Source organism: Mustela nivalis (genome assembly GCF_964662115.1).
Source record: "Mustela nivalis genome assembly, chromosome: 9".
Classification (NCBI taxonomy): Eukaryota; Metazoa; Chordata; class Mammalia; order Carnivora; family Mustelidae; genus Mustela; species Mustela nivalis.
The window spans coordinates 117,800,103-117,827,017 of NC_139028.1; the positions used below are offsets into that span (position 1 = coordinate 117,800,103).

General features: G+C 63.2%; 1 protein-coding gene across 4 annotated transcripts in view; it reads left to right on the forward strand.

Moving 5' to 3' along the window:
* CARS1 (cysteinyl-tRNA synthetase 1) overlaps positions 1-26,709 on the forward strand; it is a 40,345-nt gene extending 13,636 nt beyond the window's left edge. For 2 of the 4 annotated variants that reach the window (XR_014316379.1, XR_014316380.1), the window contains 16 exons: positions 5,766-5,906; positions 6,102-6,190; positions 7,896-8,017; positions 11,575-11,687; positions 12,162-12,290; positions 12,656-12,785; positions 12,915-13,018; positions 13,425-13,522; positions 13,712-13,901; positions 14,079-14,147; positions 16,367-16,448; positions 22,928-23,008; positions 23,563-23,630; positions 25,231-25,336; positions 25,766-25,849; positions 26,390-26,709. Coding sequence is in view for 2 of the 4 variants with exons in the window: in XM_082749168.1 (XP_082605294.1) it covers positions 5,766-5,906; positions 6,102-6,190; positions 7,896-8,017; positions 11,575-11,687; positions 12,162-12,290; positions 12,656-12,785; positions 12,915-13,018; positions 13,425-13,522; positions 13,712-13,901; positions 14,079-14,147; positions 16,367-16,448; positions 22,928-23,008; positions 23,563-23,630; positions 25,277-25,336; positions 25,766-25,849; positions 26,390-26,524 (1,695 nt within the window). In the remaining 2 variants the exon portion in view is untranslated. The remainder of the gene's footprint in view (positions 1-5,765; positions 5,907-6,101; positions 6,191-7,895; positions 8,018-11,574; positions 11,688-12,161; positions 12,291-12,655; positions 12,786-12,914; positions 13,019-13,424; positions 13,523-13,711; positions 13,902-14,078; positions 14,148-16,366; positions 16,449-22,927; positions 23,009-23,562; positions 23,631-25,230; positions 25,337-25,765; positions 25,850-26,389) is intronic. The other 2 variants (XM_082749168.1, XM_082749167.1) reach the window with 1 other exon arrangement.
* Positions 26,710-26,915: the final 206 nt, after the last annotated feature.

Genomic DNA, 26,915 nt, shown 5'->3' on the forward strand with positions numbered 1-26,915 from the left:
ATCTGGGGACGCCAGGGCTTCATAGAAGCAGCATGCTATGGTGTCTCCTCTCACAGCTGGTGTCTTTCCCTTGGTATGATGTCCTCTTGGCTGTGCCAGGTGTCCTAGTGTCCTTTCTCAGACCAGGGGGAACTGGCGGATATGGTATTCAGTTCAGAGTCTGACACACATGTGTGTCATTCCCGCCTTCGGGCCATCACGAGTGACGCAGCTGTGAGCAGGGACGTGCTCGGATTCGCTCAGATCCCTGCGTCGGGTCCTTCTGGGCAGAGACTCCGAGGGGAGCTGCTGGGCGGTGCGGCCGGTGGGTTTGCGGGATGCGGAGGAAGTGCCGCGCTGCCCCCCACGGCAGCACGCCAGCGGTTTGTGCACATGGCCGCCGGCCCGGGTCACCCTGTTTCCCACATCAGCTTCCCGATGAGCGTGACGCGGTGTCCCATCATGCTGTCGGTTTGCATCTGCCTGCTCTGTTCACGGTTGGGGACAATTTTCTGTCCATCTCTGGGCGCACGTTTGCAAGCGTCTCGAGACCGTAACCCTGGGAAGGCTCTGCCGGACCGTGGGGCATGTGACCCAGGAGTCTGGGTAACTCTCGGATCCCCAGAAGCAGCCATACGTCTGGCAACCCCCCAGGAGGGTGGACGTGTCCTCTCATCTGCGGTGTCACGGGGACGCAGCCGGCGGCGGCTCCATGCACAGCAGACACGGCTTGCTCCCCCACCGGCCGCAGACATTCTAGTTTTGATGGCGTCCAGTAGCCACCCCGTCCTCTCACAGACGGTGCCGTCAGAGTTGTGGCACAGACGTCACTGCCACCCGCACTCACGGAGCCTTGCTCCTCTGTGACCCTCTAGTTGTCTGGTTTTCCTCTCTCAGGCCGGTGACCCAGTCTGAGCCACGTTTCGGACGGTGAGAGACCGGGTCTGGACTCGTTCTGAGCATGGACGTCCGGTCGTTCTGCACCTTCTACCGAAGGAGCCTGTATTTGTCTCTGCTGAGCGGCCTCTGCTCCCCCGTCGCGGATCGGGCAGCTCCGTCGGGGTGGGCTGGGTCGGGCCCTCTCTTCTGCTCCTGGATCTGTGTGTCTCTGCTTCTGCCAACACCGCACCATCCCAGTCACCACGGTTTCGGAGAACGTCTGGAAGTCAGGTGGTGTCAGGCCTCCGACTTTGTTCCCCTTCAGTACTGAGTTGGCTCTTTGGGGTTTTTGCCTCCATGGAAGTGGAGAATCCGCATGTGATGTCACTGCAGTGCCGCGCTGGGATGTCGACGCAGATGGCGTCGGATCCGTGGATCGTGTTGGCAAGACCTGACATTTCAACAGGGTCGGGTCTCCCGCTTGTGAGCAGGAAGTAGCTCTGCTCGTTAGTCCTCCGACTTCTCCCATCAGACTTCTGTCGTCCCCGTGTAGATCTTGCCCACGGTTCGTTGGGTTTACACCTGAGGATTTCGTCTTGGGGCGTATGACATAACGTGTTTGTGGCGGATTCCCCGTGTCGCATGCTGGCGTGCGGTCTCACGTCCTGCTCCCCGTGAGTATGCCTTCTGTTTCCTCCACTTGTCGCCACGTGAGCCGGCGCGTCCAGGGTGAGGTGGAGGAGGGGTGGCGAGAGAGCATGTCCTCGCCTTGCCCTGGACCTAAACGGAAAAGCTCGTGTCTCACCACGAAGCACGATGTTAGCTGCGTGACTTCCGTTGCTGTCCTGATCAAGGTGAGGAAGTTCGGCGCTATTCCCGGTTTACTGAGACTTTATCCTGAGCAGGTGTGGGTTGTGCCCGTATGCTTTTCGCACATCTGTGTGATTACGGCGTTTTGCTTTCTTTACCGTGCCGCTGGAATGATTTACATTGATTGGTTTTGTGCTGTGGAACCAGCCCTACATACCTGTGATAGCCGCCACTCGGCTACGGTATATAATTCTTTTAGGACTTTTCTGGCTGTAATTTGCTAATATATTGTTAAGGATTTTTGCATCTATGTTAATGAGGAATATTGATCTGTAGTTTTCTGTTCTTGGGGTATCTTTGTTTTCGGTATTAGGGTAATGCCTTCCTCCTAGAATGACATAGGAACTAGTCCCTCTGCTTCCTCTGGGAAACTATAGAAAATCCATATAATTTGTCCCTTACATGTTTGGTAAAATTCACCAGTGAAACCCTCTGGGCCAGGTGATTTCTGTTTTGGAAAATCATAAATTATTAATTAAATCTCGTCACTGGCTCATAAGCTTCTTCAGATTCTTTGTATCATTATAAGTTTTGGCACTTTGTGTCTTTCAAAGAATCAGACCATTAACAGTTATCAAACTTGGGGGCACGGAGTTCTGTATAGTGTTTCTTTGTTATGCTTCTAATTTCCGTGAGGTCTGTAGTGATGTCCCTCCTTCGTTTTGGGTGTTAGAATCTGTGGCCTCTCTCTGTCTTAGGTAGTAGCCTGGCTAGAGGCATAACAATTTCATTTATTTCCTCAAGGAACCCATTTCTGGATTTGTTGATTTTCCTCTGTTGATTTCTTGTTTTCGGCTTTAATTTTTATTGCTTCTTTTCTGTCATTTTGGAGTTGACTTGTTCTTGTTTTCCTACTTTCCTGGGGTGGAAGCTTGGATGACAGACATTAGATCTGTCTGTGAGTCTAACCCGTCCGCCCGCTGTTGCGGGCTTCTAACTGCTATTTCGCTGCATCGCACCAATTTGGATAAGCTGTGTTTTCACTTTCATTTAATTCCAAAAAATTTAATTTTTTCTCAAGGTACCTTCTTTGACCCTTGTGTGCTTTGGAAGCGTGTTGTTTGTGGGGATGTTCCGGCTCTCTCTCTGACTGATTTCCAGTTCGGTTCCATGGTGGTCCGAGAGCAGACACCACGTATGACGTCTGTTCTTTCGAATTTGTTCAGGCATGTTGTGGGGCCCGGCCTGTGGACGGTGCTGGTGAACATTCAAGGAGAGCGTGAGAGGAATGTGTGTCCCGCTGTGGGACCCAGTGATCTGTAGAGGTCCTTCAGGTCCGACTGACCGAGGGTGTGGTTGAGGTCAGCTGTGTCCTCACTGACCCCTGCTGGGCTGGTGCGTGCCCGAGGGAGGGTCCTGAAGTCCCCAGCCACCTTCGTGGGTTCATCTGTTTCTCCTTAGTTCTGTTTGCTTTTGCCTCTTGTGCTTGCTGCCCTGCCGTTGGGCCCGTGTCCCGGGAGTACCGCTGTCTCGCAGAATGGACCCCTTTGTCCTCCGAGCTCTTCTCTAGCGCTGATGGCCGTCTTGCCCCCAGCGACGTGGCGCTGTCGGAAAGCAGCCACTCCTGCTCTGTCTCGGTTCTTGTTAGCGTGGCTCGTTTGTCTCCGTCGACTGCGAGTCTGTATGTGTCTTACAGTCAAAGCAGATTCCCGTGACAGCGTACGGTCAGGGCTTGTATTTTGATCTCCCAAACTGAGCTGTGAGGCGCATTTAGACCGCTGGCGTCCCCAGCGGCACGGGGACAGCTGGGTCCCTCGCTGCTGGGTCACTCTGTCGCCACCCTCGTTCTCGCTCCCTCTCCCGTCCTCCGGTCCTTCCTGCCGTCTGTGGTTCTGACTGGGCATTTCCCATGATTCCACTTTCTCTCTTCTTAGAGCAAATCAGTTAACCTTTTTTTAGCGGTCACCCTAGAGTTTGCAACACTCCCCATGAATTTTAGTCCACTCTCAAAGGCACAACCCTACCCTGGGTGCTTTACAGTGACAGTGACCTACTTCTGCCTCCCGTCCTCACGCTGCCACTGTCACTCTCTTTACCTGTCTGGAAACCCAGCGTGCGGGGCTCCGTGTGCGTCGCAGACTGATGTCTTCTTGCTGTTACTGTTTTGATCTAACAGGTGTTAAGTCAATGAATAAAAGCGACTTGTGTGGCGCCCAGGGGGTCTCAGCCAGTGGAGCTCAGGGCTTGGTCTTGGGGTCCTGAGCTGGAGCCAGGTGTTGGGCTCTGTGCTCAGCAGGGGTGGCCTTGAGATTCTCTCTCCCTCCACCCCCGCTGCACTCGCGTCCACACACACACTCTCCCTCTCAGCACATAAACAATTTTTATTTAAAAAGGAAAAACCCAAGTTTTCACCTTACCTTTGCATTTTCTCTCCGATGCTCTCCACAGACCCAGGCTTCTGACTTCTTTTGTCTGTTCTCTCTAAAGAACTTTTCCCACTTCTTGCAAACCAGGTCTCCTGGCAATAAGTTCCCGCGGCTTTTGCCTGCCCGAGAGCCTCCGTTTCCCTTGGCTTTTGAAGGTTGACCTCACAGGGCCCGAGGTTCTAGGGTAGCAAGTGTCTTCTCTGGACACTGATGTGTCCCCTGCATCCCTTGCTTTGTGAGGAGGAGGGGGCTGTGGTTCTTACCGTGTTCGCTCATGGGCAAAGTGTTTGTCCTCGGACTCCTTTTGGGACTTTCTGCAGCTTGCCCGTGGACGGCCCGGCTGCGGTGTCCTGCCCGAGGTTCCCGGGGCTCCCTGTCCCTGCAGTCCAGGCTCTGCCGTGAGCGGGGCGCCCTCCGCCGGTGGACTCCAGCTGTTCCTCTGCTCCTTCCCCTCCTGTCCCTCTGGCGTCTCCCCGAGCACCCAGCACACTCTTGGTGCTTGTCCCACGGTCCCTGGCCATTCTGCGGGGCTCCGCTCTGTCTCTGTGAAGGCAGCCCGTCTGCTGTGCCATTGGGGTTTCTCTTCGGGGGTCCCCCAGCTCCGAGACTCCTCCGTCGGCCGCGTCCGATCTGCGGATGATCCCACCGAAGACGGTCTTCGTTTCTGTCCCGGTGGCGCCGCTCTCTGGTGTCTCCTTCCGTTTTCTTAGGACTGCCTTCTGGCCGCTCGCCGTGCCCTCTGTTCTTGCCCACGGGCGGCCTGGTGCCCTGGAACCCGAGCGTGTTCGTCCTGGTGGTTTCCGGCCCCGGGGCTGAGAGCCCGGGATCCCTGCCACGTCTGGCTCTGCAGCTGTCCCGTGTCCTCAGTGTGGTGGCCAGGCTCAGGGGGGCCCGTGGGCCAGGCGTGGGACTCAGTCCCCAGTGTGCTGCGCCTATGGACCGAGTGGCCTGGCGGGTCCCCCTCACCGCTGGCCTCCCACCTGGGGGCTCTTGGCGGGACACCCTAGCCGCCCCTTCCCTGTCAGCCTCGTGGATCCACACGCGCCCACCCTGCACGCCCTCCCCGTGTCTCCCACATGCACGTTTCCTGCACTTTCTCCCTCTGCCCTTTGTTCTTTGCCCTCTCACCCTCACAGGGGACCCCAGACCGCCTGCGTCCCCACGTCCCTGTCGCTCCAGTTCACGTGCTGGAGACCCCGGTTCCTCCAGAGGTGGGCCTCGGTCCCCCCCACATACGAGACTCAGGCTGCAGCCGTGACACCCACATCCGGTCCCAGATGGATGTTTCTCTGGAGTGACGTGGGTGCTGCGGTGACAGGACTGGTCTCCTACCATTGCCGCACTTGCGTGACATGGGGCTGGCATCTTCGGTTGACGGCCGCTGCCTCTCGGGGCGCCGTGGCCTTGGCGCTTCTATCTGGGATGGGTTCTGCCCACCCGTCCTGGCCGCGGACGTCCTGAGATCGCATCAGCGAGCGTCTGAGCCTCCCGTTCGCAGTCTGGTGCCTCTCAGTGCTGAGCCGATCACAGGAGCGTCGCCGTCTCGCGGGGACGGCAGCCCTCCGTGGAGCAGGGCCGTGCGCGGCCGTGATCGAGGCCGTGATCTCCACGGCCGACTGCGCGGGGTGCGGTCCGGCACGTGTGTGTGGACGTTGCGCTCTTTCTGCTCAGGTGCTGCTGGAGGAAGCAAAGGACTTGCTCTCGGACTGGCTGGACGGCAGCCTTGGCAGTGAGGTCACCGACAACTCCATCTTCTCCAAACTGCCCAAGTTCTGGGAGGAGGAGTTCCACAGAGACATGGAGGCGCTGAACGTGAGTGCGGCCGGCGGGCCTGTGCCTTCGGCGTCCCGGTGCCCACGCGGCCTCACGCCCCCAGGCAGCTTCCTGCGCACGCACCGAGGGCACAGGCTGCTTCTCGGCCGCATTTGGTTCCGTCGGTTTCCTGGGGGCGCTCGTCTGAGGCCGACGTTTCAGAAGAAGAACATAAACCTTCTCTGGCGTCCACAGGTCCTCCCTCCAGACGTCTTAACCCGCGTTAGCGAGTACGTGCCAGAGATCGTGAACTTCGTCCAGAAGATCGTGGACAATGGTTACGGGTGAGCTGAAGGGTGGCCCCTTCTCGGGGCCGTGTGCCATCCAGGGGGGTGGTTGCCGAGGAGGGCAGCTCTCGGTCTCTGGGAGGGACCCGGAGCAGGGAGGCCGCCAGGGCAGTGGCCGCCCCGGGCGTGTGGTTGCCTGGCGCTGCTCTCACCAAGCCCACAGACCAGGCGGCTGAAGCAGCAGAAATGGGTTTGCTCCCGGCTCCAGATGGCAGATTTCTGAGGCCGCCAGCATGTCCACGGGCGGGCTCCTCAGGACCCTGCGTAGGGGGTCGTTGCTGGCCCCGTCCTCGGCTTGCGGGCAGTGGCCTTCTTGCAGACTTCTCTCCTGTTTGTCACTGTGCCAGTGGGCTGCTCGGGCTCCTCTTGTGTCCCAATGACCTCTTATGCAGGCAGCTGCGTGGGGGTCCTGTGGGGTTAGGGCTCACCCTGGGGACCCCACTTTGCTTCTGGGAAGACCCGGTCTCCAAACCCACCCCCACTTGGAGGTGCTGGCGGTGAGGACCGTACACAGGGATCTGGGGGCCTCTGCACGCTGACCTCCCGGAAGACCTCTTGCTTCCGCACCGCTGGGTCCCCAGCTTCCGGGCTGCTCCGTAAGAGACCTGTCCGGGCTCGCCTTGGTATTGGCCACCATCCAACAGGTACTCAGCCCTGTGGTCGCCAGATCTTTGTTCAAGGCAGGCAGGAACAGCAGGAGGGTGGTGCTGGCTGCCCCCGGAGCCCTCGGCAGACAGGCAGGTGCAGCCTGGGGTCAAGCCAGCAGGGGGCCCTGAGCTCAGACCGTGAGCACGGAGCCCAGCCTGGTGAGCGTGGACCTGCCAGGCGTCTGGAGGCGTTGGCCTCGCCGTGTGGGCAGGGAGTCACCTCCCAGGGCAAGGGTGTTCCCCCAGGGCCCTTCGCGTGGCTCTGATACCACACGCTCCGCTGCGGCCCTGGTCTTCGATCCTAGCACTGCCTGATGGCAGGAAACATGGCCAGCTGTCCGTGCTGGGCATGCTCCAAATCACCGCCAAGTGGAGGCATAAACGGGCGTGCGGTGTCTGCGGCACACGACGCTCGTTTGTGGCCCCCCGAGGAGATTGTTCCCACCTCGCAGGGCAGATGAGGCAGCCACTGAGCCCAGTGAGGGGCGTGGGGCTCCTGGCGTAGGCCTGACACAGCGCCTGTTCTCTGGAAGGGACGGCGCCTCCGCACTCTGCCCCACTTGACACAGCCGCTCAGGGCAGCGCTGTGCCACTGAGTGCCGCAGGCAAGCCCAAGGTGGGAGAAGACGGAGCGTTCTGGGCCGCCACAGTCTGGCGGGCTTCTGGGAGTCAGAGAGCCGAGGCTGGACACATGGGAATGTAGCCAGAGCGGGAGCCTGGCGGGACCACGCTGTGGCCGAGCTGAGGGGCCAGGTGGGAGCTGCAGGGTCACCGCATGCGAGCAGAGGGTCTGTAGAGGGACCTGCTGCCCGGCGAGTGAGGAGTTGGCCTCCGGGGCGTGAAGTGTCCTTGTCGGGCCCGGTCAGCCTGCACCGTGGCCGCGGTGGGGTGTTGCCATGTCACACGACTAAATGGCCGAGCCTGCCCCGGACACACAGGGCAGAGCAGGTGGAAGCAGCCCGTGACCCTGGGCTCTTTGGGGCGTCCTGTGGTCAGGTGTCCTGGGCTGTCTCCGGATCCTTCCCGCTTTCCCAAACCTTGTTCTGTTCTTCCAGCTACGCCTCCAATGGGTCTGTCTACTTCGATACGGTGAAGTTTGCGTCCAGCGACAGACACTCCTACGGGAAGCTGGTGCCCGAGGCTGTGGGGGACCAGAAAGCCCTGCAGGAAGGAGAAGGTGAACAGGCGGGAGGTGGGGGCTGGGGGCTTCCGGCCCGGGCAGCACAGCCTCACCCCAGCCCCAGCCCCAGCCCCAGCCCCAGCCGTGCTCCCTGGGCTGCTGGGAGGACCTGTTCCCTCGGGATTCTAGGAGTTTTCCACAAGAAGGACAAAGGCCCAGATGTGCAGCAGCCTCTTGAGCACAGCACACCTCAGGCCCGGGCCCCCAGGGCTGGCGTCTGTGGAGCGAGGGCACCTGAGGGTCTGGGAGGGACACGCCGTGCGCCCAGTGTGTTAGCAGTATGCGGGTTGTGCCTTGCTGAAAGAGGGCACGAAAGCCGCCCACGCGGGGTCGGCCGGCGGCCCCCCCAGCAGCCGAGCTCCTGCTTTGGGGAGATGAAACCCCAGGGCTGTTCTGATTGAAGGCACGGTTTCAGTACCCCCACGCGGTCCCAAGGAGCATAGCGTGCCGCTTCCAGAATAGGCACTGTCCTTGTACAGGCAGGGACGTGGGGCAGGAACTGTGTGACCGTCCTGGTTCTGGGCGTGAGCAGGGACGTCACACTGTCAGCGCCCAGGCAGCACCTCTCGGAGCTGTTCTCTCGTCCCAACGAGGGACGCGCGTCTCCCACAGCCCCAGTGCTCATCATTTGAGCCCGGTGCGGCTGAACCTTGAGTGACACCGGTTTAGACCGCGTGCAGGTGACTCCCCGTGAGTGCAGCTCGGTACTGCCCACAGGTTCCTTCCAGTTTTCTCCATGACCTCTTCTCTAGCTCACGTTCTGGTCCCAACAGCGTGTGTGATGTGTTGTGCACAGTGTGTGTCTCTGTGCTGTTCTGCCGTCGCGGGGGGCTCTGGCCAACGGGGGAGCACCTGGCTCTGGTCGTGGGGGTCAGCCTCCCCAGCCCCCTGCCTGGCGCTGTTCAAGAAGGGTCAACTGTATTGAATGTAGACACGAGGCTTTTTCGGGACCAGGCCAAATAAGGTTTGTCTTTCCGGTGTCCCTCCCCACTTACGCCCTCAGGAACTCTGGGCCAGACCACAGAAGCTGCAGTCCAGGGGCACGGGGAAGGCTCGCACACCCCTGAGGCACATGTTGTTTACCCGCTGTGTTTCTGGAAGGCAGTTTGCCCATAAAAACGTTTGTACTTTTTGAGGAAGTACTTTCGCCTCTGGGACTCTGTGTAGGGAGACATCAGGACCTCGCACAGCACGGCGTGGAGATGCGGAGAAGCAATAGGCTAAGAGGGTTGGGTGGCGCTGGTACCAGACCCTGGGGCATCCGAGGCTAAAGGCTTGTCAGAGTGAAGGAGGCGTCTGGTGGCCCCCGTGTGGCCGTCCCTGGGAGGGAGAAACACCGTGTCTGTGAGGGGAGGCAGTGCGCATGGCCCGCAGGCTGGTGGCTCAGGCAGGCTAAGGGTCTCTACCCGCAGGATTGGGTACACAGGGAGCAGGGCTTTGCATAGCAGATCAGGACTCGGCAGCATGAGTAAGGGCAGGGCCCGTCTTAGACGCTCACGCAGGACACGCGCCGGGCACAGAGCAGGTCTCGCGATTCCCCAGTGGTTGCTGTCAGGTCGCTTGCGCCGTCCACCCGTGACACACTGACCTGAGCCAGGTCCCAGCACCTACGCGGCATGCACGGGGGACCGACCCGTCGACCATCACAGTCCTAGTGACACCACAGGGACGCCACTCAGCAGCAGGGGCACAACCCGTCGCTTAGGGCAGCCGGGGCTTTGGGACTCGCAGTGAAAAAGCGAAGACGGAAGGCGCGTGGGTACGCGGCCAGGAAGCCCCGGAAGGCGCGGCCGAGAGAGCAGGAGACGGAGCAGGACAGACCGGATAGAGTGCCGCTGCCCGCCGCCGGCTCGGGGCAGAGATGGATCCGGGGGAGAACGTGCCACAAGCCTGACACATGAGCCCCGGCGATTCGTGGAGACGCCTGGACGGAGCCGCACGGGACTAGCGGCTGCGCAGGGACAGCGGGCTGCACAGAGCAGGGAGCTCGGACCGCAGGCGGCGGGCACCGGGGCCACGGCAGGGGGAAGGGCGCCGGAGACCGGAGCGCGCGCACAGCTGGCCAGCGGTCCTCACCGTCCTGCCGCTGCCGGGTTCTTGCTCTTCTGTTTTAAGTGACCTCTGCGTCCCGTGTGGGGCTCAGGCTCCCGGCCCGAGACCGAGTCCTGCTCTTCCGGCAACGCCAGCCGGGCCCTCCGAGTTCTTAAATATTGCTTGCTCCTGTGCCTTTTTTCTTCCAGACTGACTTTAGAATCGCTTCGTGGTCCAGGGACGAGTAGCAGAATCCAACAGCAAACACACAGGAGAGGGACATGCCTTCCTTTGGGGACAGTCCCGCTTCTGGGGCGTTGTGACCCCTAGCACGAGCCCCTCACTGCAGGGACGCAGGGGTGTGGGGACTCTGGTAGAGACAGGGCCTGGAGCTGTCTCAGGGCTCCTGATGCGTGTGGGGTCACGGGGGTTGCCTCTGGGGAGGGAGACGAGAAGTGACACTGGGGGAGCAGAAGCGATCGTGTGACGCGTCTTAAAGAACTTAGAGCAAATAGCAAGTACTCGGCCAAGGTGACTCTGTCGAAGAGTGGGACACGGGCCACCTGTGGAAGAGGGTCCTCTTTGCAGTCCCAGAATTTCTCAAAACAAAATTTCAAAAGTCATGTGCGTTGTGAGTAACTGTGTACGCAATAATGGAAGTCAGAAGCTTAAACGTGCATCATCGGCCACACAGCAGCTAAAGGAATGTCATCGCACCACATGAGACCGTGTCGGGTGCAACGTGGTGACCTGCTCCGAGAGAGGCAGAGGCAGCGAGGGCAGAGTCTGCCGCTGGGGCGGTCGGGTAGGACACCGAAAGGCCAACGGCGAGAATCTTTATTTGTGATCATGCCTTTTTTTTTTTTTTAATTTTATCCATTTATGTGACAAACAGAAATCACAAGTAGGCAGAGAGGCAGGCAGAGAGAGAGGAGGAAGCAGGCTCCCCGCTGAGCAGAGAGCCCAACTCGGGGCTCCATCCCAGGACCCTGGGATCATGACGCGAGCCGAAGGCAGAGGCTTAACCCACTGAGCCACGCAGGCGCCCCCGATCGTGCCATTTTTACTGGCTCTTCCTCGTGTTTCCCGCGTGTCCCACTCAGAGCGCCTGTGTTGCAGCTGTCAGGTCTGTGGTGCAAACACCCTGGGTGCTCTCCCTCTGACTGCTGCCAGGGCACCTTCTCCGTGGCCTGACTCCACGCCCGACTCCGCGCTCGGAAAGGTGGTTGTCATTGAGTGCGGGCCTTTGCGGCCCTGGACACTGGGCGTCTGAGGGACCGGCGGGTGTGGTTCAGGCCCTGGGGAATGGGAGCTTCCTGGGCTGGGGCAGCCCCGACATCTGGTCATGGTGAAGCCGTGTGCTGACCAAGCAAAGGAGAGGAAATTCGAAGCACCAGCTAGTCACCCCCAGACGTGGCCTTGCAGTGACACAGCTCTGTCCGGCAGAGTCCTGCAGGCAGGTCCGGGTGACCCGCTGGGTCCAGACAGGCAGCACTGGGTGACCCGCTTCTTCGTGTCGGCAGGTGACCTGAGCATCTCGGCAGACCGTCTGAGTGAGAAGCGGTCCCCTAATGACTTTGCCCTGTGGAAAGCCTCCAAGCCAGGCGAGCCATCCTGGCCGTGCCCCTGGGGAAAGGTATGCTCCTGGGAAGGTGCGGGCGGCAGGGGTGGGTGCCCTCGCTGCTGTGGTGCCTATCTGCCCTGTCCTGGTGGCCCACACACCAAAGAGTCTTGTGAGCCTTTGGGCACATGACTTCCCTTCTGGGACTCTGCCCGGTGCCCCTGGGGAGCAGGTGGACGGACTGCCTCCGATGCCCCTGTGTCTTTGTGGCCTCAGACTGGAGGCCAGTCCATGCTCTGGTGTCCCCATGACAATAGTCCTGGTGGCCCAGAGCCAGAGGATGGGGTGCGGGCACCTGCATCTGGTCCAGACCTGGGCAGTTCTGGGAGTAACGTGGCTGGGACGCAGACAGCAGGGGCCCCCCGAGTGTTCACGTGCAGAACATAACGTCTGTTCCGGTCAGGCTCAGGGGTTTTGAGGGTCAGGAGTACAGGAAACTTGAAGGCCTAGGCCGAGCATAGCCGGTCATGGGGTCGCCTGGCTCTGCAGGGGCGTCCGGGATGGCACATCGAATGTTCTGCCATGGCGAGCGCTCTCCTGGGGGCCTCGATGGACATTCACGGAGGGGGCTTCGACCTCCGGTTCCCCCACCACGACAACGAGCTGGCCCAGTCGGAGGTAGGCAGGGGCTGGGGCCGCTGTGCCCACTGGTGGCTTGGCAGGGGGGTGGGGGGTCTTGACATCCCCACGGTGGTGGAAGCAGCCAGGGGCGCAGCCAGCCAAGAGCCGGGCACAGCCTGATGCCCACATCAGGGGTCGCTGCTGGGATCTGAACCCTTGCTCGGTCTGATTTCCCGCACAAACAGCCAGAGCGCGGGCAACAGACAGGTCTGGATCGGAACCTGTCGTTGCCGCTGGGCGCGCTGGTCCAGGGCCACCCCGAGCTCCAGCTCGAGGAGGCAGCCCCCTCTCGTGCGTCCACCATGTGAACCGAGTGCCCGCAGAGCGCCCCGACCTCGCCCCCTCTGCCCCTTCCTGAGCAGGCCTACTTCGAGAATGACTGCTGGGTCCGCTACTTCCTGCACACGGGTCACCTGACCATCGCCGGCTGCAAGATGTCCAAGTCACTCAAGAACTTCATCACCATTAAAGACGCCTTGAAGAAGCACTCCGGTAGGTCAGAGCCCAGCCTCCCAGGTCTAAGCCCTGCCCTGGAGGCCTGAGTCCCGCCCCCGAGGCCTGAGCGCCCTGTTGGGAGGCGCCGTGGCAGAGGCTGACCTGGGGTGCTGTCCCCCGTCCCAGCGCGGCAGCTGCGACTGGCCTTTCTCATGCACTCCTGGAAGGACACGCTGGACTACTCGAGCAACACCATGGAGTCGGCACTGCAGTACGAGAAGTTCCTGAACGTAAGCCCCCTCCTCTCCGCTCGGCCCGGCGGGGTCCTTCCCGCTCCTGCGCCCACTGACGGGGCACGCGGGAGGGCGGCCCCGGAGGGCAACCGGCCTGGCTCCCCAATCCCAAAGCCTCGCTGACCTGCTAGAGTCAGACGCCCACATCTTCTTGTGCCCGTGGGGCGCGTTTCCTGCACACCTGCGGGCAGAACCGCTGTCCTGGGCGTACCACTGTCCCAGGCAGAGCCACTGTCCCAGGAAGAGCCACTGTCCCAGGCAGAACCGGCCACTGGTGCGGTGTCAGCACTGCGGTTTCTCTGGTGACCCGTGACGGAGACGCGCTTCACCATGGAAGTTCTCTCAGACGCCTCTGAGGCGGAAAACGCTTCTACAGCTGTTAATCCAAATCTTCTGACTTTAGGAGTTTTTCCTAAATGTGAAGGACGTCCTCCGAGCTCCCGTGGGAATGACCGGTCGGTTTGAGAAGTGGGAGGACGAAGAGTCGGAGCTGGACAGGAGGTGGGAGACGTCTCTCCAGGCCGCGAGCGTGGCAGACCCACCGGCGGGGAGGCCGCCCGGCACCGTGGCTCCCTAAGTGCAGACCCATGCCCAGGGCCTGCTGCACCCGTGGGGACCACGGTCCGGAGCCGGACACGCGCGTGCATGCGCACTGTGTCACCAGCTGATGTGCCCGGTCCTCTCGCTCAGCTTTCAGGACAAGAAGGCGGCGGTTCATGAAGCCCTGTGTGACAACGTCGACACACGCACGGTCTTGGAAGAAATGAGGGCTCTGGTCAGCCAATGCAACCTGTACATGGCGGCCCGGAAGGCTGCCCGGAGGAGGCCCAACCGGGCGCTGCTGGAGAGCATCGCCCGCTACCTCACCCACATGCTGAAGGTAGGCGGCCCTCGAGCTGCAGACCCCTGCAGCTCTTGCCAGGCGGCGTGTGCGCAGGCAGCGGGCCTTGGCCAGGACCGCGGAGGCCTCGGGCGGCATGGGCCCTGGTGTCCGGTCTCCGTGCGCCCCCTCTCAGGACCTCCTGACGCACGCTGGCATGTCTGTTTCTCTTTGTAGATCTTCGGGGCTATTGAAGACGAAAGCACCCTGGGATTCCCAGTGAGAGGACCTGGAGCCAGCCTAGATGTGAGTAGAAGACCCTGCGCACAGAGAAGCTTCCCCCCGGGGCCATCCCACCCCCGGGGAAACGGTGCCCCGGTCGAGGAGCAGCCTCCGGCCGTCCATGCCAGCTCCCTGCCCACCCTCGTCCCTCTCCTGCGCCAACCCTGGGGACATCGGGAGGCCCCCGTTAGGTCCCACCTGCACCGGACCTTCCGGACTGAGCCCCGGGGCTCGCCTGGACGTGGCTGCGGAATCGAAGTGAACGTAGTCAGCTGTTCTCCCGCGTGTGCGCTCAGCCTCGCGGTCAGCTGTTCTCCCGCGTGTGCGCTCAGCCTTGCCCCCTGCCCGGTGGTGGGGGCTGCCGTGCGCGGTCTGTGAGCTCGGTCCTGGGGCAGCAGGCGCGGTGGGACCGACTCGGACGGTGCTGCAGTCAGGTGGTGCCCGTGGGCTCACGTCCTCGCATGTGTGGATTCGGCCAGCGTGCCGACCGTTGTGTCCAGGGGGGAGAAAGGTCCTCAGTAGAGGGCAGCGTCGCCTGGGACTTGCGGTTTCTGCTGACCCTCCCTCGTGGCACGTGCTCGCTCAGACTCGCCTCAGACACTCCTCAGGCCTGGTCCTCAGTGATTCGATGAGAAGGTCTGCGTAGCTGTTTAGACGTTATTTATTTAAAGGACAACAGGAAGCAAGGACAAAGTAAAAAGACAAACCTTTTTTTTTTTTTTTAAAGATTTATTTATTTGACAGAGAGAGATCACAAGTAGGCAGAGAGGCAGGCAGAGAGAGAGGAGGAAGAAGGCTCCCTGCTGAGCAGACAGCCTGATGCGGGGCTCGATCCCAGGACTCTGAGATCATGACCTGAGCCGAAGGCAGAGGCTTGACCCACTGAGCCATCCAGGCGCCCCAAAAGACAAACCTTTTTTAGAGTTCGGTTTCTGGACGGTGGCCAGCGTGAGGGTCTCCTGCAGAGGGAGCGTACAGGTGGTTCCCCAGGAACTGGTTTCTGGCAAGGGACCAGCTCCTGTTAGGGAGAAGCCCTCCCTGAGCTCCGGGCCACATCCCCGGGGCCCCACGAGCCGTCGAGCTGGTTGGTCTAAAGGCATTAACCTTCCTCCGCGCTTCTCGGAAAGAAAACCCGCAGAGCTGCTGCGCTGTCTTGTACAAGTGACACCAGGTGTTCCGCTTCTTAGAAAAAAAGAAAGGAAACACTTCCTACGTTAACGACAGTCTGCTCTCAAGCTTAGAAACACTTTTAACGCGGTGGTTGTGTGGGGGCCTTTCCACGTGGCCTCAGTGGACCCTTTGAAAGCTGCGTGTGGGAATAAGCAGCCAGGAGCCTGGCCCGCTGGGACACTGCTCCTCCTCCTCCAGGCAGACCTCACGGCACGCTGGCGGAGGCCTCCGTCCCCTCGTGCTGAGGCTCACCATGGCGGTCTTGGTGCCTGGTGGAGATAAAGAGCAAAGCCCCATGCCCGGTCCCCCTGCACGACCGCGGCGCCCCAGCCCCAGGTGCGGGATTGGGCCGCAAGAGGCCGGGGCACTCGCCAGCCTAGCTGGTTACTACTATGGTGATTGAGCCACTGGAGGACTGAAGTAGGAGGCAGGGAGAGACTTTGCTTAAAAGCCTGCCGCAGAAATTAGGGAAGATGGAACGAAAGATTTTATCAAATCATCGTTTCTCTAGTTTGGATTCTGCGTCCTTGGCTTTCCCTTCACTGGGCTCGCGGTCCCGGGCCGTCTCCGGGTCAGTGCAGGTGGTTCACTGTGGCCGGGTGTGGACATGGCTGGGTGCGAACCTGTGCATGCATGGCGACGGTTCTGGGGACCTTCTTCCTCTTGGTGCAAGCGTGTGCGTGGCCACAGGTCAGACGCAGGCTTGGCCCGGCTCCTGGTGCCAGCCTCCACTCCCGGCCCAGGAGGGACGGCCTCAGCCTCCCAGAAGGCAGCCGCCTGACAAACCCCTGCGTTGACCAGTCTAACCGTAGAGATGGGCTTTTTGTAATAGGGAGTTTGACCAGAGGGAAAACCGCGCCTGTGGGCAGGTGCACAGAGCGCCTTGCAGAACTCATCTGGCTGGGCCAGGGGTGCGGAACTGCCTCCTATCTCTGGCCCACGTCGTCCACACGGGGACTGAGTGTTGAGGGGGGAGCGTGTCCCAGCTCTGGGGCAGCCCACCCGCACCCCCCCTGCCGCGCCCACGGAGCCCTGTCCAAGCTTCTCTCTGAGCGCACCTGTTCTTCCCGCAGCTGGAGGCCACGGTCCTGCCCTATCTGCAGGTGTTGTCCGAGTTCAGGGAAGGCGTGCGCAGGATCGCCCGGGAGCAGAAAGGTGAGGCGCTTCCTCCCTGGGGCTTCTCACCCTCGGACCCTCTGTGCGCGGGCTGCCCTGTGCCGGCGGGTGCTAGTGGCGCCTGACCTGGGGCATGACCCCTGCAGCCCCCGCCCCCCGCATCACGACAGCCACCACGTCTGTCAACACTGGTGTCCCCCGCGGGGCAGGGCCGTGTGAGAGGTGCGGTTTCTTGGCCTGTGCTATCTGGAAAGGCAGAACGAGGCCACCCGGGAACCCCTGCCCTCTGTCCCCGCGGGGCTTATTTCCACTCTCCGTGCCCCCACGGGCCTGTTCTTGCTTCCAGAAGCGAGCACAGGGAGCTGGGGGAGCCAGTGCTGCCCCCACTGTTGTTCTGCCCAGCGTCACCAGCATTCCTGAGGTGCGTCCCTGTCGCATGTCCCTGGGGACTTGGAGAGAGCCGCGTTGTCGCAGGCTAGTTTGGACGGGCCGTGAGCCAGACGGCCGAGCGCCGGCAGGAGGGAGCACATGTCTCAGTCTGCGCCCTGTGCGCGGCCACGGGGTGCGCTGAGCCCGGAACGGGCCGGGGCCGCTCCGCTCCGCTCCTCATGCGCACGCTGCCCGGCCTCCCACGGGGGCAGCACCGCGCCAGAGCTCAAGCCTTGCCAGGGAGGGACACGCAGGAGTCACTTGCTACAGATGCCACTTGTCCCTACTGTGCCGTGCGCCCTGCCCGGCCTCCCGGGCAGGCTGTCCTGAGGGTGGTGCGGGCAGAGAGCCCCTGGGGCGCTCGCAGAGCCTCTGGGGGGAGCTGCAGCTTAGAGACGAAAGAGCAGGCCAGGGTCTGTCCCAGGGAGCGCAGAGCAAGAGGACAGGAGGGCCCTGAGGCCTTGGGCCACCAGGGGGAGCCTGAGTCTGACGGGGGCTTCAGGCCTGGGCGTGGGGACTCGCTGAACAAGCACGGCCCTCTCTCGCCAGCACCTGGCACCCTCACTCTTGTAAAGCGCTTGCAAAAGCCTGATGGACTCTGCCAGCCCCGTGCCTCCTCGGCCAGCCATGCTGCCGACACTGCCGTCTCAGTCTTGGGGACGCCCGGGCACCTCTTTCCGAATGTCCCCCTGCGGCACAGCATCCTTCCTGGCAGGTGCTGGCGAGCGAGGGCCATCGGAGGCTGTGCACGGCCAGGCAGACCACGCCGGGGGCTTGCACAGGCCCTCAGAGCAGTGCCCGTCGATGGGCTTGGGGAGTACTTTGGTTCTGCGTCTCCTCGGCTTGCTTTATCTTTCTGCTTTGATCTGTTTGTTGCTCAGGCAAACAGAGAGCCCAGATTCGATTCCGGAGTCGGGATGGTGGTAGTTGTGTCTGTGCCATGTGTGCATTGGCCTCTTACAGTGCTCTCCTGCCCTGAGGACCGGGTGGATTGAGGTCATCCTGCCTGAGCCTGTGGCCCGGGAGCCACAGACCTGGGGCCCTGCAAATCGGGTGCCTTCTGGGAGCCAGAGACCCGTGGCCCGTGCCCCTTGGGCTGCACAGGCGAGGACAGCATTCTGGGCTGGCGAAGGCTCCCGCCCCACCGCGGTACCGGCCGTGTGAGTCTTTGTTGGGCACCCGGCTGTCCCAGACCCTGGGCTGACTGTGGAGACAGTGAGACACGCAGAGTAGGCCCGGGGGACCTGGGGCTCGCCTGGCAGGCGGGTACAAGGCCCTGTCCCCGATGCCCACCGTGGCGTCACCTCGAGCTCAGCCCGGGAAGGATGTGTGCCGGGGGTGTTTGGCCAGGCGGGGCTTGGGAATTTGGGAAGATGCGGGAATTTCAGGGATGCAGGCACGGCCAGATGCCCCTCTCCCCGGATTAGCTTCATTTTTGGTAAGACGTACGTTAACGTATAAAACGTATCGTCTAATCGTGAGCAAGTGTGCAGCTCGGGGTCCTAAGCTCGCTCACACTGTTGTGAGGCCGCACCCACCATCCGTCTCCAGAACTTTCCACGGACCCAGACGAAGATTCCCATGGAAGTGACCCCCCATCCCTCCCCGTCCACTCTCTGTCCCCCCATCCCTCCCCCGTCCACTCTCTGTCCCCCTGAGGCACCAACCGCTATTCCTCCCCCAGCCCCGGGGCCCACCGTCCACTCTCTGGATGAACACTGACCCCCGCCCAAGGACCTGCCAATGTGGAATCCTGCAGGACTTGTCCTTTCGTGAGTGGCTTCTGTCACTCAGTGTGACCGATACCCTCCGGGCCCGTCCGCGCTGTGGCTGGTTCTTCACGGCTGGCCGGCGCTCCCGTGTGCCTGGATCCCGTTTGGCTCGTTCGCTTGTCCACGGGCAGAGTCTGTGGTCTTTTGTGTCCTCTCCCGGGCCTCCCTGCAGTGACCTGACGGGCCTCCCTGTTCAGCGCCCAGTCTGTTCGGTGGCCCTGCCTGCGGCCCCGCCAGCAGCAGCCGGCCCCGGGAGACTCGCTCCCTGCCCGTGGCCGCATGCCTCCAGGTGCCGAGCTCTGCGGACTCCCCGAGCCCTGTACCGTGCTGGCCCGCCAGGGCGGTGTCGACAGGGACTGTGCTCGCCGTGTTCGCCCCAGGTGCTTCCGAGCTGCTGCTCACCGGCCGGCGACCATGGGAGCAGCCCTTTTTCTCTAGAACCTGCTCCAGCCAGAGCCTCTTGGAGGCAGCAGGACTGCGAGGTGCTGCTGTGGCACACGTGGCCAGCGGCGCACCCTTAGCTGCTGTGGGACTGATTCTCTCCTTGGACGAGCGTGCCCAGGCTGGTGCCTGTGCCTCTGTGGTCTCCCCCTCGGGAGCACTTGTCCTGTGTGTGCCCTGCTGCACGGGGTGGCCCCCGCTGTCCCGGGTCACAGCCCCACCTCCCCCAGGGCCGCTTCCCGTGTGACGGCCCTGCCCCGTCCCGGCTTCTCCCCCGGGTGCTGGGGCCAGAGCCGCAGACGGGATCTTCCCAGGGCGGACGCACGGCACAGCCTAGCGTAGCTGCCGGCAGCACGTGGCAGTGGGTGGAGTGGGACCCGGCCTGTCCCCGGCCCCCGCCCCCGCCCCGTGGTCGCGTCCATGCGCTGGTCCTCCCGCTTCTCCCCGCCATCCTGGAGGCAGCCCCTGTTCCTGCTCCTGCTTTCGCCTTTACTATCGAGATCCGCGTTCTTCTTTAGGCTTGAAAACGTTGACTGAATTCGTTAAAAACGTCCGACCAGAGATTTCCCTTTGAAAAACAAAGAGTCTATTGAGATGAAACGCAGAGAACCCAGAGCCGGCCGCCACGAGAGCGGACACGTCAGCCAGCGCTTAGTGTGTTCAGGGTAGTTGTGCAAACACGCAAGCCCTTCCACCGTCCAGAGGAACAGCCGTGGCCCCTGGGCCCCCAGCCCGGCGCCCACCAGCCTGCCTTCTGTGCCCACGGATCGGCCTGGTTGGGACGCCCCGTGTCTCTGCAGCCCGGGACCTTCCGCGTGTGGCTTCCTGCACATCCCAGATGCTATCACCGTACATAGCCAGCTCCTTGCCAGGGTAGCTAGTGTTCCCCTGGCTGCGAGCACACGTCTCGCGTGTCCGGGTCACTGCCGGCGGACACTTGGGCAGCTCCCACCTTGCGGCCGTTGCAGGGAGTGGGGCTCTGGACGTGTATGCCCAGTGCCTGCTGAGTCCCATGTTCAGGGTTCAGGGCCGTCCCTAGGAGGGGAGCCGTGGGGGTCGTGGGACAGTCACATGTGTGATTTTCTAAAGAAGCCCCGAACTGTGTTGCATGGCGGCTGCCCCGTGTCCCCCACGCCCTCGCAAATGCTTGTTATCTCTGGCTGTAGGAAAATGCCTGCTGTGGGTCCCGCCACCCCGGGGGACCTCCCTGTGGGGCTTTGCTGCGTCCTTCCCTGACCGCACATGGTGTGCAGTCCCCGCACCTCGTGGCCACGAGTGCCTCTTGTCTGGAGAGCTGTCCCTTCGGACCCTGTGCGCGTGTCTCGTGGGGTCGTTCGTCCTGTCCCTGTGGGCTGTGGGAGTCACTGTGTGCACGGGGCTGGTCAGTTTGTGACCGGGAAGACAGAGGAGGAGAAAGTGAGCCCCAGAGAAATCAAAAGGTTTGGAAAGACAGGCAGTGGGGGCCAGTTCTGAGCTGTGTGGACAGGGCAGGTCTCAGGTGGTGGCGATGGCCACTGTCCTCAGCTCTGCACAGCCTCGCCCACAGGACAGATGGGCCTCTGGGGGTCCTGCCACCTAACACCAGCTGATAGTCGGCGGGCGGTGACGGCGGGGCGCTCTGGACGGGGCGAGGGCAGGGAGCAGGGGTGGAGGGCGTCATCCCATCGGCTGGGAAGGCTGGGGAGGCAGGGACGGCTTTTCCTTGAGCAGCGTTGGGAAGCGTGAAGCTTCCCAGCCATGGCCATGCTTCGGGGGTGCAGGAGGGCACAGAGGTCTTCCGAGACACGAGAGTCGCTGTCCGTTCCTCATTCGTCTCTTCCACAGTGAGTGGCCCCGTGGGCCCTGGCCAGTGCTACCGAGGGACGAGGCGCAGCGGCGGGCGGGGTGTTTCTCATCGTGCGAGGCCGGGGCGCACAGAACCACTTGGGTTGGGCCCGTGGTGCAGGTGGATGCCTGAGGGAGGGCTGAGGACGTGGCCGACGCTGCCCGCGGTGTGTCCACGGTGAGACGAGGCCGGGTGTCAGCCCTCTTGTCACCTGACGTCCTGGTTTTGGGTGCCGTCAGAGCTTCCTGCGATGGCCTGCCACCCCGTGCCCTGTGAAGGCCCGGCTTCCACACAGGCATACCCCCAGGGGACTCGGTGGGGCAAGCGGTCTTCTGGGAGCCAGGAGGTGAGCCAGTCTGAGACCTGGCTTTGGGAGAGCGCCATGCACAGCCTGCTCCCACACGTGGCCCCCCACGGCCCCTTGTGGCTGCTCTCAGGAACAGCCCCACGTCGCCACTGCACAGACGTCACCTGCCACTTGCCCAGTTCTTACTGCCACCGGGTCCCCTTCCCCAAGGGCAGGTTCTCACCCTCGGGTTTCCGAGTGAGGCCTCCGAGTGCTCTTGGCTCTCCGCGGCAAACAGACAGCCTTTCTCTGCTGTGTGGCTCCCAGCCTCACGTCTGACCCGAGGGACTGTCCCATTCAGGCCTGAAGGCTGCATCGTCCCGGCCTGCTCTGTGCCGGGATGTGCCATCTTCAGTGGGAAAGTCACTTACGGGCCCGTGAGACGGCCAGGCTGGGCGCCTCCTCCTGGGCTTCTCAGGCCCTCTGCTCCCTCCAGCCACAGCTGGGGTGGCCGAGGCTTGGCCGCGAGTTGTGTGCCCCCAGTGGAGCCCATGCTCACGGCAGTGTCCCCCTGGCCTCTGGCCCTTCCCTACCCCGCGGCCAGACCTTGCATGGCGGTGTCAGATGCTGGCCGCTGCGGGCTTCACCCCACCCTCCAGACCCAGTTCCGGCTCTCGCTGGAGCCATGTGGGTCCTGGGCCTAGCTGCCTTGCCGCGAGGACATTTGGAGGAAGCAGGGGTGCGGTTCCCGAGGCGGGGGCTGAGGGAGCGTGGGGCAGTACAGCAGGTTCTGGCCAGTCCGCACTGAGGTTTCGGCGCGCTCATCCACGCCGGTGTTTCTCCGCACCGGGCAGGCCTGTCAGGGCGTGAAGAACACAGGGAGCCTCGGCAGGTTTTCTGGGTGACCTCAGAGTGCGCGTGACCCCGGGTCCCTGCGTCTGGAGTGTGTGACACGGCTACCTGTCTGGATCGCCGGGCCAGGGCTGTGCGGGAGGGACACCTGCCTGGTTGACCGGGGCTATGGGGGGTTCTGAGCTCCTTTTCTGGGGGAGAAGCCTCATTTCCCTGGACCCGCTGCCGGCCTGGCTTCCTGCTCTGAATCCCCCGCCGCTGTGTGGGCACAGCCGCAGACGGGATCTGCCTCAGAGCGGGGTCCCGAGGTGGCGCACAGTCAGCTGTGTCCGCGGAGCCTGGGGTCCCGAGGTGGCGCACAGTCAGCTGTGTCCGCGGAGCCTGGGGTCCCGAGGTGGCGCACAGTCAGCTGTGTCCGCGGAGCCTGGGGTCCCGAGGTGGCGCACAGTCAGCTGTGTCCGCGGAGCCTGGGGTCCCGAGGTGGCGCACAGTCAGCTGTGTCCGCGGAGCCTGGGGTCCCGAGGTGGCGCACAGTCAGCTGTGTCCGCGGAGCCTGGGGTCCCGAGGTGGCGCACAGTCAGCTGTGTCCGCGGAGCCTGGGGTCCCGAGGTGGCGCACAGTCAGCTGTGTCCGCGGAGCCTGGGGTCCCGAGGTGGCGCACAGTCAGCTGTGTCCGCGGAGCCTGGGGTCCCGAGGTGGCGCACAGTCAGCTGTGTCCGCGGAGCCTGGGGTCCCGAGGTGGCGCACAGTCAGCTGTGTCCGCGGAGCCTGGGGTCCCGAGGTGGCGCACAGTCAGCTGTGTCCGCGGAGCCTGGGCCTCGGCTCCCCCAGAGTCTGCGGGAAGGCGCATGGTAGGTGCGGCCTGGTGCCGCCTGTGTGTCCGGGCGGACTGAGCCGCTGTCTTCGTCCACAGTCCCTGAGGTCCTGCAGCTCAGCGACGCCCTGCGGGACGACATCCTGCCCGAGCTCGGCGTGCGGTTAGAAGATCACGAAGGTGCGTCCCGCTGGCCGCGTCTGGGGGCCCGTTGTCGGGAGCTGCGGGCACGGGGCTGGGGGGATGCTGGGCTCAGGGGCTGGTTTTGAAAGAATTGCAGGACGGGGTCGAAGGTCCCTTGGTTTTTGCCCTGAGGAGTCCCAGAGCAGTACCCGCGTGGCCCCTGGGGGCGGCTTTGTGGTTTCTCTCCAGCTGGCCCGGATCCCTCCCGAGTCGATGGGCGTTTGGGTGTCCCCTGCCCTGGCCCGGCTGTGTGTTCTTGCCAGGACACCGGCCGCCCTGCCTCGTCTGTTCCTCGGCCGACGGCTCGCAGGACTGCCGGCGGGTTTCTCCCTGTGTCTGTTGACATTGTGGGGTTACGGCTGGGCAGGAAATTACCAGATTCTAATACTCAGGTGACGTGTCGCATTTTATGATCTCTGGGCCTTGTGTCATGAGCGGCGAGGCCGCCCCATGTTCCAGTTAACATGGAAGCCCCATGAGCAGCGAGGGGCTGCGGGGGCCGCGTGGACGGGGTGGGGGCTGGGCCCCACCTCACGGACTTGGCTCTTCAGGGCTGCCGACCGTCGTCAAGCTGGGGGACAGAGAGGCCTTGCTGCGGGAGAGAGAGGAGAAGAGGCGGGTGAGTGGCTGGGGCGGCCGCACGGTGACGGGAGCGGGAGGCAGTGGGCGCGCCACCCTGCGAGGGCTCCCGTGTGGGGCCCAGCGTCTGCGGGTGTCAGAAGGAGGCCTAGCGGGACACGGACTGGGGGGCAGGGCGGTCACGGAACAAGGTCTGTCTGCCAAGGGAGGCCCTGGTTTTACGAAGCAAGCCCCCGAGGTCAGGGGACAGCTCTCAGGAACCATGTAGCTGACATGTTGGCCGCAGCTTCATCTGTGGAAGCGGGGTGTCCCTTGTCCCTGCGGGAGGACCTGCCAGTCACACCTCTGTCTGCCCAGGAAGCGTGGGGCAGGGGCAGGGGCCGGGGCTGGGGGCGTGAGCAGCGCGGGCGGGAGGCGCGTGTGGGTGCGGAAGCTCGGTTCACGAGACGGGCGCCGGGCAGGTGCCGGACCGCTGGCGCTGAGCCGCGGGCAGACCCACCACCGTGGGGCATCCCCGAGAGCCAGGGCCCTGTCAGCTCCCGTCTCTGTCCCATTCGCTCCCCCAGCTTAGTGGCCCGTCCCCAGGGCCAGGGTCTCACCTCACCTTGGACAGCGTACCAGGTGGCCTGGCCACAGGGGTGACGAGGGGCTGGCGTGCTTCCCAACACCCCGGGCTGGGTGAGGACACACACGCCGCTGCTCGCCACACTCCTCGCCCAGGCCCCTCTGCCCACGCAGCCGCCCGCAGGGAGAAAGGCAGACGGGTCTCTGAGGAAGGCGGCAGGGGACGGCCCTGCCTGGCGGGTTCCCACACAGGCTGCGGGCCACGGCGTATCTTCCCGCAGCTCCTGTCTGTCTGCCAGCGGGGCCGTCCCAGCCAGCAGTAGCCGCCTCTGTCCCCACCCCTGAGTGTTCCCACCAGGAGGCAAACAGTGTCCTCACGCAGGAAGCAGCCGCCAACCCCGTGCCAGGCTGCCTCTCTGCCCGCTGCAGGCCTCCCCTGCGCCGGCGGCTGCTTCCCCCGAGCCCATGGCTCCTGCTTGCAGAACTTCGCTCCCCTTCCCACTGTGTGGGCCCTGCCCTGACCTCACCTGGCCCCACGATTCTCTGCTCAGGCCCTACAGTAGCCTGTACCAGCCGCCCACCTGACAGCTTTGCTGACCAGGAAGTCCCGAAACCCAGCATGTCCACGAGGGTATGGGGACTGCACTCCCCAGACCTGAGCCTCCTTCGTGGTGGCGCAGCTGGGGGCCTGGGCCTCCCCCCTCGGCTGCCACCCGGCCCCACGCCCCTGCTCCCAGGCCGCCCCCCGCAGCCCTGCCCTGACTGCAGGTGGGGTGGGCTCCGGGCCTTCGTGATGCTGTCCCTGCTCACGCACCTGACCGAGCCCCCCCCAGCCCCAGCGGGCCTCGCTGTTCCTTTCTCCGTGTCCACCGGGTCCCAGACCCCACCCCGTGCTGTCCGCTGCTGCCACGCGTCCGGAGCGGGCCCAGCGCCCACAGGGGCTGCTGAGGGTCTCCCGGGGAGTGAGCGAGAGGCCCTAATGACCAGGGCTCCCCAGCCCCCGTGGGGTGGCCAGAGTCCAGGTGAAGGCGATGGGGGTCCGACAGGCCTTGCTTTGTTCTACCTCCTGGCCCCAGAGGCCCCGGGCAGATTTGCCTCACGGGGCTCCCGCCGCTCCCCTAGGCTGAGGAAGAGAAGAGGAAGAAGAAGGAGGAGGCCGCCAGGAAGAAACAGGAACAAGAGGTAACCCCCATCCGTGGGGCCCGGCTTTCCTGGGCGGGAGTGGACACGCGGACCCCGGGTCCTGCTCTCTGGGCCTCTCTCAGGCCCGGCGAGGTCCCCGCTCCCCTGTGCCCACCGGCAGCGCCTCCCCACCACGGCACCCACCAGTGCAGGAAGGCCAGGAGGCCCCAGGGAGGGAGCGGCCTGGCAGGGGAGCTGCCCCCCGCGGCCGCGGGCTCGGCGTCACTGGGGAGGTGTCAGCTGCCCCTCGCGCTGTTGGTGGGGATTAGGCAGGACCCACCGTGTGCGGCTGTCCCTCTGACCCGCTCTGCCCTGGTCTCACCCTCCCCATCTTCCGTCGCCCTCTCAGTCCCAGGGCTGGGCTGGGGGAGTGCGTGTGATGCCTTCCCCGCGCGGGCTGGGCTGCAGTGACCAGGGCTCTGTGTCCAGGCAGCGAAGCTGGCCAAGATGAAGATCCCACCCAGTGAGATGTTCTTGTCGGAGAGCGACAAGTACTCCAAGTTCGATGAAAACGTAAGAGTCTCTTTCTTTTCAGAACCCTGTTAGACCACTGAATCAGGGTTACAGGGACTTCCAGCCGCGGGCGAGCAGCTTTTCTGTTTGGGGAGCCATTTGTGGGGGTGCCCCAAGTGCCCGAGCCAGCCTCCCTCCCTCACGGCGGCCGAGCAGAGTCGTGGCCTGGCTGAACTGAGCCCAGGTCACCCTCGCAGCCCGGCCAGAGGTGCTGTGGCGAGGGGTGGGGGGCACGGGCACTGTCCCCAGATCCGTCCGTACCGGCCCCACCCGCACTGGTTCAGATGTGTGTTTCCCTCTTTCCTTTGCGACAGCCCTATCTGAACTGAGCCACATCGACCCAAAGGGGATCAGTGGCCTCGGCCCCAGGCAGGAGGGTGCCCCCCACCCCCAGCCCGGTCGCTGGCTTCTCAGTGGCCAGGACGGGGGTTGCCACGTGGCCACGCAAAAGTGCCGAGTCTGTGTCCCAGGGCTGTGCCCAGGGGCTCCGAGGGGGGTGCCAGGCGTGCCCTGCTGACCCGGTGCCCCCCACCTTCTCAGGGTCTGCCCACACACGACACAGAAGGCAAGGAGTTGAGCAAAGGGCAAGCCAAGAAGCTGAAGAAGCTCTTTGAGGCCCAGGAGAAGCTCCACAAGGAGTACTTGCAAATGGTGCAAAACGGAAGCTTCCAGTGAAACCTCGGGGACTGGGCTCAAAGCCACCGGTGGCCGGACTTCCCGTCCGCATTCCTCAGTGACCGCATCCCGGGTTCCAGCCCTGTTTACAGCGGTGCCCGGGGCCCGAGCCCAGAACTCCGTGCAGAGAGGCCCACGCCGGCACCGGCGCTGAGACCGGGGTAATAAAGATTTCCAAACAGCGAGGCCGGCCGTCCCGTGTGCTGTCGCCCTGCCCAGTCAGCGCCTGCGCAGCCTGCCTCGGGCCGCTGGCTCAGCGGGTCACAGCTCCGATGCTCGGGTCAGCGGAGCTGTTCCAGCCAGTCGAGAAATTTCTCCCCCGTGCAGATTGCTATCGGCTAATCTCTGGTGTGTGGGTGCATTTGGAGGTATTGAAGTAGGAGAAAGACGG